The following is a 14,275-nucleotide window of genomic DNA, read 5'->3' as shown; positions in this document are numbered from 1 at the left end:
AACACAAAAATACATCAGAGAATAAGTGAGCTCAAAGGACCATTAGAGATCACCTGAGAGTTTTTAACCTGAGGTCCAGGAATCTGTGGACCCCCCTGTAATCAAGGCCCATTTTCTATAAGTACATACATATGTATATTTTTCCAGGAGGGAGAGGGTTAATCATATTCCCAAAGAGGTGTGTGGGGCCCCCCAAAGTTATATCATTAGACTCTAGTCCAACCACCTTGTTTTGCAGATGGAGAAACTGAGGCCCAGAAAGGGAAAAGAGACTTGCTCAGGAGCACACAGTGAGTTAGTGGCAGGGTTGAATGCAGAAACTAGGTTTCTTTTCAATATTCTTTCCACCATGGCACACTACTACCTCAACAGATCCCATAATTAACATCAGTGCAATTCTTAAAAGTCCTGATTATTACCTTTGTAATGAAAATTCCAGCATCCATAATAGCTTTAATGTGTCTCAACCACCCTGAGCTCTCCAGGCCGCTAAGAAATTCACTCATTGTTGGAGTTTTCAATTCACAAACTAAGGTAGAAAAGGAAGCAGAGATTGAAATTCACAATCACCTCAGTTTATTCATCAAGAAAGGGGAGAAAGTGGATCCTCATTTTGTAAATGAGGAAGCTGAGGCACGGAAAGGTTAAATGATTAGTTGGAAACCACACAGTCAGTCAGGGACAGAACTAGGGCTAAAGCCTGCCAGATCTCCCAGCATGGGCCTCTGCTTTCTTGAGTTGTAGAACCCACCCCCAACCCCTGAGAAATATCTCAAGAAAAGAGCCAGAAAATGAAATCATCATCTATAGGAAAATACTCCCATCTCCTCTGATTAGATAACATGTTTGATCCCCATCCTAATCCCACATACCTATCCCCATCCTAACTCTGCAGGCCCTTAACATCTGTCTGTACTCCCACACCCCTACTTATTCCCTGCAGCCCTGTGTTGTCTCAACAAGTTGGAAAAATAAATAAATAAATAACCAGTTAATTTTCATGTACTTTTCACTGGGTATTGAGCAGAGGGCAATCTTTTGCCTTAAAAATCTGTAAAACAAAGTCCTCTTCTATAAAATATTCTGGGCCAAAAAAGAAAGGAGAAAGAGACCTAAGGAAGAGGGACATTAATATCCTAAAAGGAACACAGACTGAGGAGACAGTATCTGATAAGGGTGGTGTAAGGGAGAGGTCCTGGCAGACTACACCAGTACAAAATTGAAGAAAAGGGAAGAGGAACAGGGAGTTCACTAAAGGCAAGTTTTCACTATCTCTACCTGAGTTGGCATATCACATCATGAAATCCTGGGGAGTGATTTTAGGAGAAATGTTCTAAACCCAAGAGTCTTATAAGGCCTCAATCCCACCCTGCTCCCATTCTGACCCAATTATTTTGCAGTGATGATGGATAACCAAATTGTCTGATATCAGCTTTATTCCTTTGAGGTCTAAATTCGCCTTCTTCATTGGCACAGTGATGAAATTAGACTGACTCCTACAGCAAATTAAATGAGGTGATTTCTTACCTTAAGGATGATGAAATGAATCCCAAATCCATTAATATTTATGTTGGTCTGTCCCACCCCTGAACATTAACCTCTGTAATTCTTTAGAGTGGAATGATTTCCATATCAACTAGACCCAGATAGACTTTATTGAGTTATGAAACTGAACATCTTAGTCCCTCTGCCAGACCAACACTGCTATAATTCGGTACTATGTAAGCTAGATTCATACTACGATTACATACCTTAACACTTGTTGACTCTTCCCACCTGCTTGCTTTTACGTTACACCCCAAATCAGACATGCTTTTTGCTCACATAATAATGCAAAGCTATGGCCTCTGGCCTAGCCAAAGGGAAATCCCAGTACCTTCTAGGAGTTTCTGCAGGCTGCTCCGCATCACATGGATGTTCTCAATGCCCATAAACCTGAAGCGAATGTTGGCATAGTTGTCTTCATTTTCATACCCCTTCCCAGCTGCACGGTTGGCCATTGCATTCAACTGCAATAGTGGAGGACATAACAGAGCACATAGGCAAGATGATGAAAGAACAGGGTTCATCGATTTCAATGCCTCATTCTGAACAGTTTTAAATCCTACCTAACTAAAAAGAAGTTAAATCAGAGAGGATACATTCTGGGATGGAGAGAATTTCACTGGTTTTTATATCAGGTACCTTAAGTAACATACTCATATAGGGAAAGAGAAGGAGATCTAGTGTTTTTGTTTTATTACTAAAACCCTGTTTAAGAGATAAAGGATATGGTAGCTATAAGGATATCTGCTCTGAAGAACTGAAATTATAATTTTGAGAAGCCCACAAACAAATGTTTTCTCAGCTGAAAGGGCTTTATGCTGAGAAACATGGAGAAATTCAAAAATCTTTCTGACTAAGAAGCTCTACAAAGAAGTCTAAGAACTTCAGGGCCAATTAGTTTTAAATACCTATTCTAGAAAAATGTCTAAAATGTACCTGTATGAGATAAATAACTTTTACTCACTGATAAAATCCAAATGGAGACACCAATAGCTATTTTAACATTATATTTTACCTAGTGGTAATCAGAGAATCTCTAGGTCATATGAAGAATGCTGGGCAGGGTAGGGAATAAATGAGACTTGCAGAGAGGATATATTGATACAATAACTAGAAAGCAGCCAAGATACCTTCTATGATGATGATTATTTTAGTAATTAAGTGATTTTGTGTTGTCTGTGCCTGTTCTCTCATCTCTCAATATTGTGCATTTCAGAAGGCAAGAGGAGCATGTATGTGGACAGGTGTAGTTTTTGTATTAAAAGAATGCAAAAGCCTCAAAGCACAAACTATTCAAGTCAGGACATGCAGAAGGGAAAAAAAAGTCAATGTGCTCCACATATTCTGTTTAGAGTGCAAGACATTTGTTAAAGGGAGAAACGTGATGGTAATTTTGGTATTTTATCACACTGATGGTGTCACTGAGCTTTCATTAAATTAATGACAAATGTGAAAGGAACACCTGTTGAAATGAAAGGAACAGCCACTTAGTAACAAGGAAGTTTGCTATGAGCAATGCTTTCGCAAACAAAACAATAATTACAGTAGTCCCTACTCAGGTCTGGGTAAGCCAGCTAATGCAGACAGGTAGCTATTAATACATTGTACCAGTATATACTCTTTGGAAATATGTCTGGCAGATCTGAGGAACAGATGCATATGTAATGTTCAGATGAAGAAGAGATGTAATATTTATTGAGCTCCTAGTATGTGCCTGACGGTGTGGTAGAAGTTACGTATATTATCTAATTTAATCCTCACTACAGCCTCTATAGTGGTACTATTATTATCCCTATAAGAAAACAGGCTCAGAGGGGTGATCCAATTCGCCCAGAATCATATGAATAAGGGCTTAAGGCAGGATTTGATCTGAGGTTTGTCTGACTTCTAAGAACAAAATTGTGCCAGTACTATATAGTTTCTACTAAAAATATAGATCTAGCCATCCAGGGACTGCCAGATATTTCTAGGCCCGTCTTAATTTGCTCGAATTGGAGAGGAAAATGGGGACCTGTTGAATGGGGCTTTCTGCTGTTGGATTTGAACAAAAGGCATCAACCCTTTAGTTTTTCAAAAGCTTGGTATGTATCTCTTTACCATTTTAAGATTATTTAATCTTGATGAAAGATTGAGAATTGATTAAACTCCTTTAAATCTTAGAATGTCAGATTCAGTTATGGTTTAAGCAAGACAGTAAGCTTCTGAGAAACTGAAGGATGGCACCTTAGCAGAAAGGAAAATTCATTTTCTCTCAAGCTCAGTCAGTTCTAGGTAGCTCTGGAGAACAGTCACTGAGGTATCCCAAAAATGGGACAGACAGCTGCTAAGGTTACTATCTGGTTTCACGTATATCCAATTGCTCAACTCTGAAGTCACAACCACCTGGCTTAGGCTTAGCTCTAAATCACTGACTTAGTGATTACCAGTTAGCAATGAAATCTCCTAGTCAGTCACATTCCACACATCAAATTATGAGCAAAATTATTTCTTTCTGGGGCTGCTTGTAAAAATGATAATCTTTTAGAAAACAGGAATCTGTCCTTTATTTGCTTTGTGGGGCACAATGAATTCTTCTGAATCCCTTGTAGAACTAGACAAAAAGTTGAAGGTCAAGGAATTAATGCGGAGAGTAGTATAGGCTGATACTTATGTTGATTTGAGGTACCTCTATTCAGTGACATTTGCATTTGAAAGGGACAAAACCTAAGAAAACACATTCAGACAAAACATATAGCATCAGCCTCTTGGAAAGATCAAAGGATATCACTAGGACCCTTTACACTGCCAAAATCCATGGCAAATTTATGTTCCTGGTCTTTCCCTATTCTCTGGGACCAAGATTTAAACTGCACTTCACTGAACTGGGAAAAATTTAATCAGCTAATAGCATTAGGTCCTAAAAAAATTACTGCCACATGAGCCAAAGATTTTTTGTTAATCATATAGCAGTCAGATTTGTGAACCCTGCTCCTTTGGGAGACGCCAAAGTATTATTAACCAACTGTGGCTTAATACATTATTTACAAAAAGATATGTTGGTAGGAGTAAGTCTCCAGTATTTAAGTTGAAGTTCTTTCTCTGATAGTAAATTCAGATCACAGAATGGGGATATTGAAGATTCTAGCTGAGGAACAGACTTAGTGGAAAAGATGAAGGGATGTCAATGAGCCTTCAACTAAGGGTGTCATATTCACATGTCAAAGCTAGGTGGTTCAAAATACTTTCTCACAAGCCTCACTTAACAGTGACAGGCTTATAAAAGGAGCCCCAAATGTCTTGTTCAAATGTTTTACACAATGTCTGATACAATAAACCCACATACACAAACCTAACTTTCCCAATAACACTGCAAATCTCAACATGTGAGGAGGGGACTACAAGAGGTAGGAGTATCAAATAAGTCATCAACATATACCTTTGGTCTTGTGTCTACAACATACATAAATTGGCTCCCTGGGTTCGTTTGGCAAATGGCCTCTAGCAAGAGCTCATCATCTACACAACGAGTGTAAAATCCAGACAGAGGCTGGCTACAGCGGCAAATGGCAGCCTGTAAGAAAAAGTGTAACAGTTGAGTGATCATATCCACAGGCGGTCAAAAATCCTCCTTGACCCCAGATTCTGTGACTAGAGGGAAAGGATGAGCCCTAGAGCCCAACCATTCCACTGACACTGGACTCAGCCTCCTGCCTCCCCTGGGCAAATCAGACTACAACAAAATCACATCTAGAGTGTTTCCTTAATAAAATTATTTTCTCAATACATAATGGGCTAGCTATTTTTCCTGAAACTGCCCCACTTTTCACAGTCCCAGTAATATTGTCCACATTAACCAGAGTCTTCAGTGGCAGCAGAATTCAAGGTAGAGGAAAAATGTGGGGTTCCTTAAGAGAACAGGGTTCACTAGTTTCAGAAGTTAATGCCAAATCAGAAGACTAGTTGGTTTCAAGCCATTTCAACATAAAAACAACATAGCTATTTAATAGGCATGTCTGGTAATGATCAGTTAATGGACTTCATTTTACTTTGGTGTGGTTTTTAAGGGGTCTTCTCACTTTGATAGTTTGATACAAAAACACCCAATTGCATTACTATATTCTTTAGCATTTGAATAGTTGCCCACTTGAGAACTTGACTATTTGTCTAACCCCAGATCTCAAAGTGACCACAAGAGGGAAGAACTATTATCATTTCCTACATAAGGGGACTCAAATGCAAAGGAGCCAAGTGCTTTCTTCCTACTACTTTAAATTATATGAAAGCAGTGAGAAAGTATCAAAGATATCCATATTCATAGTGAGAGGCCACAGTCCCAAAATATTCTCTCATACAACTAACTCCCTTTCATTCCACAACTTCTCACCAAGTTGGAACCCACAGAAAAGGAAAGAAACAAATGAACACACTAAAATGCCACTTAACATCTGTACAACATTTGACAATTTACAAAGCACACATATATTTTTCCCTCACGTGACTCTCTCATAAACCTTCATAAGTAATGAAGTTCAGAGAAGTTAAATAACTTACTTGAGGTCGTACAGCTGGTAAGTGGTAAGGTGACTTAAACACAAGTCTTCTAGAAGCAAGTTTAGTTCCCATTAGAGAAATTTATTTAACTCACATTGTTCTCTTTGTAGAGGTAGGAGAGTACAGGGACACGTTCTTTACTTCTGAACTTTGAACTTCCAACCACTGTTCCCAAGGTAACAGATTTAGGAACCACTATTTCAGGAGGGTAGGTACTGCATATCTAAAAGAAAATAAGCTCAATATTGTTTTTATGTTTTTCACAGACCAGAATTAGCAATCACTCAAGCATTAGCTGGCTGGTATTTATCATCCAGAATCATTCATTCCTCAGAAACAAGAACAAAAATATCCTTGGTATAAAAGCTTTTCCAAGTATGCTATTATTTTCCAGAAAGGAAGGTATTGAGACATATAAGAACAAAATGTACCTTTAGAATAACTAAAACCACATACAACTCTACCCTTAAATTCCTATATTTGCCTATCAGAGCAAACAATGTAGATTATAAACAAGAAAATTAAAATGAATAAATGCAAATATAAGGCAAACAGGTGGAGAAGGAGGATATATGATGTATGCTTTCATAAACTACATGCTAGGTTCTTAGTTTGCATAACTGGAGGGCCTTTAAAACATTAGTGTGGGGGTGGAGGTGTAGACATTTTAGGTGTGACTTACTCTATTAAAAGACTGACACATTTTCTCAAATTTACAAGCTTTTAGTGGTTACCAAAATACATTTTTCCAAACTGACAGCAACAAAATATTATAACAGCATAGATGTGACATTGCAAAATTAACTCTAATCACTCCCCTAAGTAAAAAACACCCCAAACATTTGATAACAGATCAAACAAATACAAAGTGAACAGGCAAAAAAAAAAAGTTCAAGGTAGATCAGATCAAGAATGTTCTATATAACTCATTAAATCAATATCCCCAGAATGTAGACCATTTGAAAAAGAAACTATTCTCTACCCATCCCCTTATCTGGACTTAACTTTGGAGAAGCAGGTCATACAAAGAGAAATACATGGAACTCCCCTTTTAGCTCAGAAGGCCATATACATCCAAAGAACCAACAAGAATATTACATACCTCATTCAGGGGGCTTAGAAACATTTGAACTTGACAGAAGTCACCCTATCTCTACTCATTCCTATCAAGAATGATGCTAACAAGCCACCTCACAGATAGCTCTGCCAAGTGACAGCTCATCAATCCTCATACCTAGTAGACATTCAAAGCTATATTATCAGAAAGCCATTACAATTACAACCTTACTATGATGGTAAAAAGCTGTAAATAACTTAAAGATCCAACAATTGAAGGATATCACTTAAACACCAATGACTCCCTGTGCAGAAAAGTTATCACAGCAGGCCTGGCTACTACCCTTAGAAAAGTCTATATGCAAAATGGGCCCATGGTTGGTGCCTGGGAACTTGGATTTCAGGAGGCTATCCATCATTCCCTAACTGGTAAGAGTGGCTGATTGGGCCTAAACCATCTGTATAAACAATGTCACTTATGCTGAACACCTGCTTTCCTTCTGGGCATCTTGAACTAGGCAGAGGGTGCTTATATGAGTAGCCCCCAATAAAAACCCCGAATACTGAGTCTCTAATGCGCTTCCCTGGTAGACAACATTTCACATGTGTTGTTAGAATTTGTTGCTGGAGAGATTAAGCATGTCCTGTGTGATTCCACCAGAAGATGACTCCGGAGGCTTGTACCTGGTTTTCTCCAGAATTCATCCCATGAACCTTTTCCCTTTCCTGATTTTGCTTTGCATCCTTTCACTGTAATAAATCATAGCCATAAGTACAATTATATTCCAAGTCCTGTGAGTCCCCCTAGTGAATCACAAAACCTGAGGGATGGTCGTGGAGACCCCCAACGCATTCCTAGACCTTTATATTTGGCCAGAGCTCTTTATTGAGATACAGACCCAAATGTTTGATATCAAATAATTGATATCTTTTTAATCACCTTAAACTCAAGTGTAAAACTGAAGACACTGTCTGTATGTAGCTCTTCTTGTGGTCCTTATCGCAGCTAACATCTTCACTACTCACTTGGTTACCAAAGCGAGGAAACCAGGAAACCTGGGATGCATACTATACTCCTTCCCTTTTTACCACATTTAATCTGTCACCAGGTTCTTTCAATTCTATCACCAAAATATCTTTAAAACTATCTCTTCCCCTCCATCTGCAGTCATTGCCTTAGTTCGTGTTCTCTACTTCACATGTCATTCTCTTGCATTTCTAGCTCCAGCAAACCAATTCTCCACACTAAGAACAAAGTTATCTTTCCAAAATATAAACACATCCATGTTCCTTTCAAGCTTAAAATACTCTCATGGCTCCCAACTATCTTCAGGATAATATTCAAATTCTTTAATTTGTCCATGAAGCCCTTCATGATCTGGCTTCACTTCCTGGCCATCTTCCTTCTCCCCTAGAATAATTTAGGATAGAGTTCCTTTACAAGGCTATTCCCCAAAATACCATGCTGTTTCTGGCTTCCCAGGATAATTTTCATATCCCTCATCTATGCTGCCATGGTACCCTATGCTTTAGACTATGAGATCTCTGACTCAGTGCCTCAAGTACAGTAAGTACTCAATAAATGCTTGTTGATGACTGAATGCTGAATAAAAAGGAAAGACTATGAGTGACTTTCCTCTTTCTTTTTTCAGTGTCTTGCTTGCTGTTATTCTGCCATTTTAATTAAATGCAACAAAAGGATAACAACAATGAAAATTACCTCATAGTTTCTGTTGGCATCTGTTATGGTCCAGTACCTATTGGGTATTCCCATTCGCCCAAAGTCTGATACTGGGTCAATCAGTTTCCATCCAATTTCCCTCATCTCTTTTGAGGATTTGGGATTATAAGAGAAAGCATAAAGATCTTCAGGTAATGCTAGAGAAGAGATGCAGGCAAGGAAACAAGGTAATGATGAGTAAAACTTAACGATCACCAAATAATGCAAATAAAGGCTAAACTTCCTTCTCCCAAAGGGAATGTTTGTCAAACAGCCCCAGAAAAGGACTATGTTTTCTGTATAAGTTTGCCTTTATGTAACAAATAAGAACTGGAATATTATTTCAGGTTCTTCTTCTAAAAATGCTTTAATTTTTTGTGATAGCAATACAAAGTGGGATCTTTCTGCATGGCTTCCTATAAAAATGCATGCTGGATAATAGATTGAATTGAAGCTTTAGTGTTTCACATGTTAGGAAAGTAGTCCTTACCAGAAGTTTTTAACTGGGCTTCCATGTCCTAATTGCACTGCTTGTTGCAACAAGTGGCATAACATTAACAATATTCTTGCATTCTCCTTGTCAAGCCAATACCAGCTTATGGCTGATAAATGGCCATTTCTTCTCTTCCCTCTGTCAGTCCTGCTTCCTCCCTTCACAAGATACAACATGCAATCAAATAACTCATTTGACTGATTTATGTGGCAACAACTTTTCCAGAGATGAATGGAGCCTACCAGAGGCTTACAAAGTGCTGGGCTGGCTGGCAGGTAACTTTGTCAATATAATATCAGCAAATACTGAGGAATTATTCTGGGGAAAGAGGGGAAGAAAATAGGAGGGAAGGTTGGGTGCATTGGCTCACACCTGTACTCTTAGTATTCTGGGAGGCCTAGGCGGGAGGATTGCTTGAGCTCAGGAGGAGTTGGAGACCAGCCTGAGCAAGAGCGAGACCCCGTCTCTGCTATAAATAGAAAGAAATTAGCCAAACAACTAAAAACATATATAGAAAAAATTAGCTGGGCATGGTGGCACATGCCTGTAGTCCCAGCTACTTGGGAGGCTGAGGCAGGAGGATCGCTTGAGCCCAGTAGTTTGAGGTTGCTGTGAGCTAAACTGACACCATTGCACTCTAGCCTGGGCAACAGAGCAAGACTCTGTCTCAAAAACAAGAGTGGGGGGGAGGGAGGGAGAGGGAGAGAAGAAAAGAAAATAGGAGGGAAAATGTAAGAGCATGGAAATCCCACAGCTAAAATCAGAGGGAGCTGATGGGTTACATGCCTAGGAGTGGGGACTGGGGAATGAGAGGGTGAGGCTGGAGGAAGCAGGAATAACTGCATTATTAAGGACTCTCATAAATTGCCCTAGTTTTCTTTCTAGTTGGAACTGAAGGTAGGGGATGGGAAGAGTAGGACAAACTTAAAGTGTGCAGGATAACAGGAAACCAATTTTTTTCCAAAGGAATCTTCCTGAACTGACGAAAAATTTAAAAATTGATACTCAAAAGGAAGGAGGGAGAGAGAAGGAAATAGCTATTAAACATCTATTATTATATATACTAATGCATGAATGTATTCAAGCCTCAAAACGACCTCCTTGGGAAGCTTTCACTCTCCTGAGGTGAGGAAGCTGAGTACAAAGGTTATATAACTTGCCCAAATACCATGGAGCTAGTACGTTGGCATATCTAAACCTTGTTCTGTCTAACTCCATAGCTAATTATCTTTCCAATATGCCATTCTGGAAAAAAATTAAAATGGTTTTAGACAGAAAATACTATCATAACTACCTGGATGAGAAAGCTTGAGCAGTGAAATATAAACCTCATGGCATACAAGGTCGGAGTCTAAAACAAAATGGGCCACCCGGAAGTTTTTGCAGCGGAGGGTCAGGGGACAGCCCAAGCTAGTGATGGGCAACTTCTCCACAGTGGCAATGTGATGGAGTGCAATCTGAAAAACAGAAAAGAACCAGGGTAAACATACAGATGTGCACTGTCTCTATTAGTATCACTGTGCCTGACTTTTAGTAAGGGTAATAGCATGGCCAGAGATGTGATCACATCTACAGCCTTTGAAAGACACAAATCAATATCCTTCGAAAGACATAACTGGAATTCTCTCAAACAGAACTAAAGCATAATAGTGGAAAAGCAATGAGAAGCAAATTGCAGTGTTAGAAAACTTCTCTTTCTTTAAAGATATAAGATTAACAGGTTTGCAGGACAATTTTGGTAAATCAGTTGAGAATAGATGACTTCTAGTATGCTATAGTGGAGTTTATAATCAAAGAATAATTGTTACAAAGGAAAATAGGACTTCCTTTTGTTCTACCAAATTATTATTTAAAATAATGATTACAATTGGTATCATGCTTTATTATTCATAAGACAGTCCATGACCATTAGCTTTTTAATCCCTATAAGAGCCCTTTGAGGTACAATCATCCTATTTCAGGAATGAAAAAAACCAAAGCTCTGAGAAGTAAATTCCTTATCTAGGTCACACAGCCAAGAAGTAGCACAAACAGGATTTGAACCATGGCAGTCTAACACCAAGTCCAGGGTTCTTTACCTAGGAATTCTAAAAACTCTAATTCTGGAATATGGATTTAACTAGAAACATTAGGAGGAAAATATTCTCCTACATTTTATATACTAGTGACAGTAAAGCAAAGAATGTAGGATGATTACTCCTGCCCATGCTGATGCCAGCAAAAGAAGAAATGCATGGAAAGGGAACCAATAAAAGAAAATATGTCCATAACGTAATTATTTGTATATAAATTCAAAATCCGTATAAACTTAATTTTGTGTTTTAGTATTTGACATTCTGCTTCTATCCGTGTCTGATGTTTCCTGCAACTATAAAGCCTGGATGTACTCTTTCCATTCTCTGGAGTCCCTGTCCCATGCCTGGAATGGCCTTCCAAACAACATTGCCTTTTCTTCTCCTCCCCCATGCCCCAGGCCCCAGTTTACCTGTAAAAGTCATCTCTTCCATGAAATCTTTCAATCATATGCACCATTTAAGAATGGAGCATGTGTGGAGATGATTCACATATTCCTAGGAGGAAATTTCTATCTTCATTTCCATTTTAATTGTTTTGTCAAACTCACTCCCTTTCGTGGCAGTTTTGGAGGGGCCCCAAAAACTCTTGATAATGCAACAGGAATTAATATATGAAATCTCAAGAAAGTCAAATTCCTGTCAGCCAATATGTAAGATGTATATTTGGGTAGCAAAACATTGATCATGGAGATCAAGGGCCAGGCAAACCAACTGTGGTGAAATTGGGAAGGGTCGGGTAAAAGTGGGGCAGCCTAAGACTGGGAAGAACTTCATTAATAAAATTAATTGGGCAAATGAGGCTCCTCTGACATAAAAAAATAAGTCTAAATTCTCTCTTCCAGATCCAGTCTAGTAGTTTGAAATAATACTAGCCTAGAAACAAATCTGGGGACATGTGTACTGTCTATAAATGCAAGTAGACAGGAGATAGACTCATGGCACAGTACCAAAGAACTGGTTCCTAAACCATTAGAATTAGAAGAGTCCTTACTAATTATATAATCTAACCACCTCATTTTGAGGAAACATATCCAGAGAGGGAGAATCACTTGCCCAAGGTCGCATGGCAAGTTAGCATCAGAGCTGAGCCTAGGCCAGCTCTCCTGATTCCTCTTTTGTCATTTCTTTCATCACAACAAAGGAAACAAAAGACAATCTCATATGGAGAAAGCTCAAGGGATTTTTAAAAGGAAATGTTAAAATACTTCTTTCATAGGCATATTCAGTTTAATTTACTTTATATGTATATAATAGTATTCTCCATGTCCCCGGTACTGTTTTAAGCACTTATAAACATTAACTTTGCAATTCTCACACCTTGTTTAAAATAATTCAAGGTATTATTATTATCCCTATTTTATAGATGACGCAACTCAGACACAGAGAAGTTAAATGATTTGCCCAAGGTTACAAAGGTAGTAAATGTTGAACTAGGATTCCAACCTAAGCAGACCAGCTCTAAAGCCTGTGATCTTAATCACTATGATATGCCATATATGAAGCATGTTCTACTTGTTATAAGTAAAGAGGTCTAAGTATAAATCTGGCTCATGATTAGGTTAAGATTAAACTATGATGCTGTTTTAGGATGGGGAAGGCATAAAGTATTGTTAGGGGTGCGGAAGTAATTAGAAAACATTGTTTAAAAATGTAACAAGTAAAACACACACACACCCCAGTGAAATCCTGTCTTAGGACAGAAAGATGGTCTAAATCAGTACTGGTCAAAATGTAGTCCATGAGCCTTCAGCATCAGCATCACCTAAGCACTTTTTAGAAAATGAAAATCTTAGGCTTGAGCTTCTGCACTTTTAACAAGTTACCAAACGATACTGATGCTGCTGGTCTTAGACTACATTTTATGGGTAGCAAGGCTTTAAATTACTTCAGGAAGCTTACAGACTAAGTTGAGAAAATGAGCAGAGATTACTCTACCCAAAAATAATTGAGCTAAACCCCAGGAACATTCCCATGGAGACTAAAATGAGTAAGATGACTAGAGCCAATAACTTGAGGGAAGAGGAGTCATACAATTTAGACCATCAAAAGACTCCTAGAATAGGCTCTTTGAAGAAAACATTTTACAGCAATAATGATATTTTAAATTTCAAGAAAATACCACATAGAAAGCATGTATGCATAACTCTTTAAGATGCTTTGACATTTCTTCTCATGAACATACCCATGTTTCTTTCCGGGCTGCACCAGAAGCCTCCACATAGATCAGGTGAGTTGCAGTAAGATACAGAATCCCATTAGCTGGTTTCTTACCCACATAACGATCCAGTAATTTCACATTTTCTACCTGTTATTTGGGGAAAAGAAATACTGATTATGTTATCAACTCACCACCTGTGATTAAAGTGGGACAATTCAAAGCAAGATAAATGCTGTTAATTTGCTATAAAACTTCTTTGGGGCTTTCCACTTTCTGCCATGATGGCAAACTAGTATGATCTGTATTTACTTTTCTGAAATCAGCCCTGGAAAAACCATAAAAGTGGAAAGGAAACATGTATTCTAGGAAGGATCAAAATTCTAGACAATGTTTATGTGATGGGGTGGTAGGTGTGAGTGGAAAATATACAGAACCTAAGAGTCTGCTACAGAACTTATCTTGTTGGAGGGAAGGTGAAGTTATTGTATGTGTAAAAAAAAAAATCAATAAGGGGAAATAATATGAGAATAGATCTTAAGTTATAGGGCAAGAATAAAATAAATCAGGAAAGGAGAAAAACAAAAAACAAAAAGAGAGTACCATAAATGGAAAGTATAAAATGAAATGCCAGAAATAAGTCCCAATATAACAGTAACTACAATAAATGTACATGAGTTAAACTTATCAATCAAAAGCAT

General features: G+C 38.3%; 1 protein-coding gene across 1 annotated transcript in view; it reads right to left on the bottom strand.

The window, feature by feature from the left end:
* MTMR8 (myotubularin related protein 8) overlaps positions 1 to 14,275 on the bottom strand; it is a 134,440-nt gene that overhangs the window by 48,137 nt on the left and 72,028 nt on the right. The window contains exons 2-8 of the mRNA XM_012643218.1: positions 13,602 to 13,724; positions 10,639 to 10,801; positions 8,852 to 9,009; positions 6,170 to 6,298; positions 4,961 to 5,095; positions 1,877 to 2,009; positions 420 to 529 (exon numbers count right to left, since the gene is read on the bottom strand). Coding sequence (XP_012498672.1) covers positions 420 to 529; positions 1,877 to 2,009; positions 4,961 to 5,095; positions 6,170 to 6,298; positions 8,852 to 9,009; positions 10,639 to 10,801; positions 13,602 to 13,724 — 951 coding nt within the window. The remainder of the gene's footprint in view (positions 1 to 419; positions 530 to 1,876; positions 2,010 to 4,960; positions 5,096 to 6,169; positions 6,299 to 8,851; positions 9,010 to 10,638; positions 10,802 to 13,601; positions 13,725 to 14,275) is intronic.

This window comes from Propithecus coquereli, unplaced genomic scaffold, assembly GCF_000956105.1.
Source record: "Propithecus coquereli isolate 6110/MARCELLA unplaced genomic scaffold, Pcoq_1.0 Scaffold101, whole genome shotgun sequence".
In the NCBI taxonomy this organism is placed as follows: Eukaryota; Metazoa; Chordata; class Mammalia; order Primates; family Indriidae; genus Propithecus; species Propithecus coquereli.
Note: the sequence above shows the minus strand (reverse complement) of the source record. Positions and strands in the feature narration are given on the sequence as shown.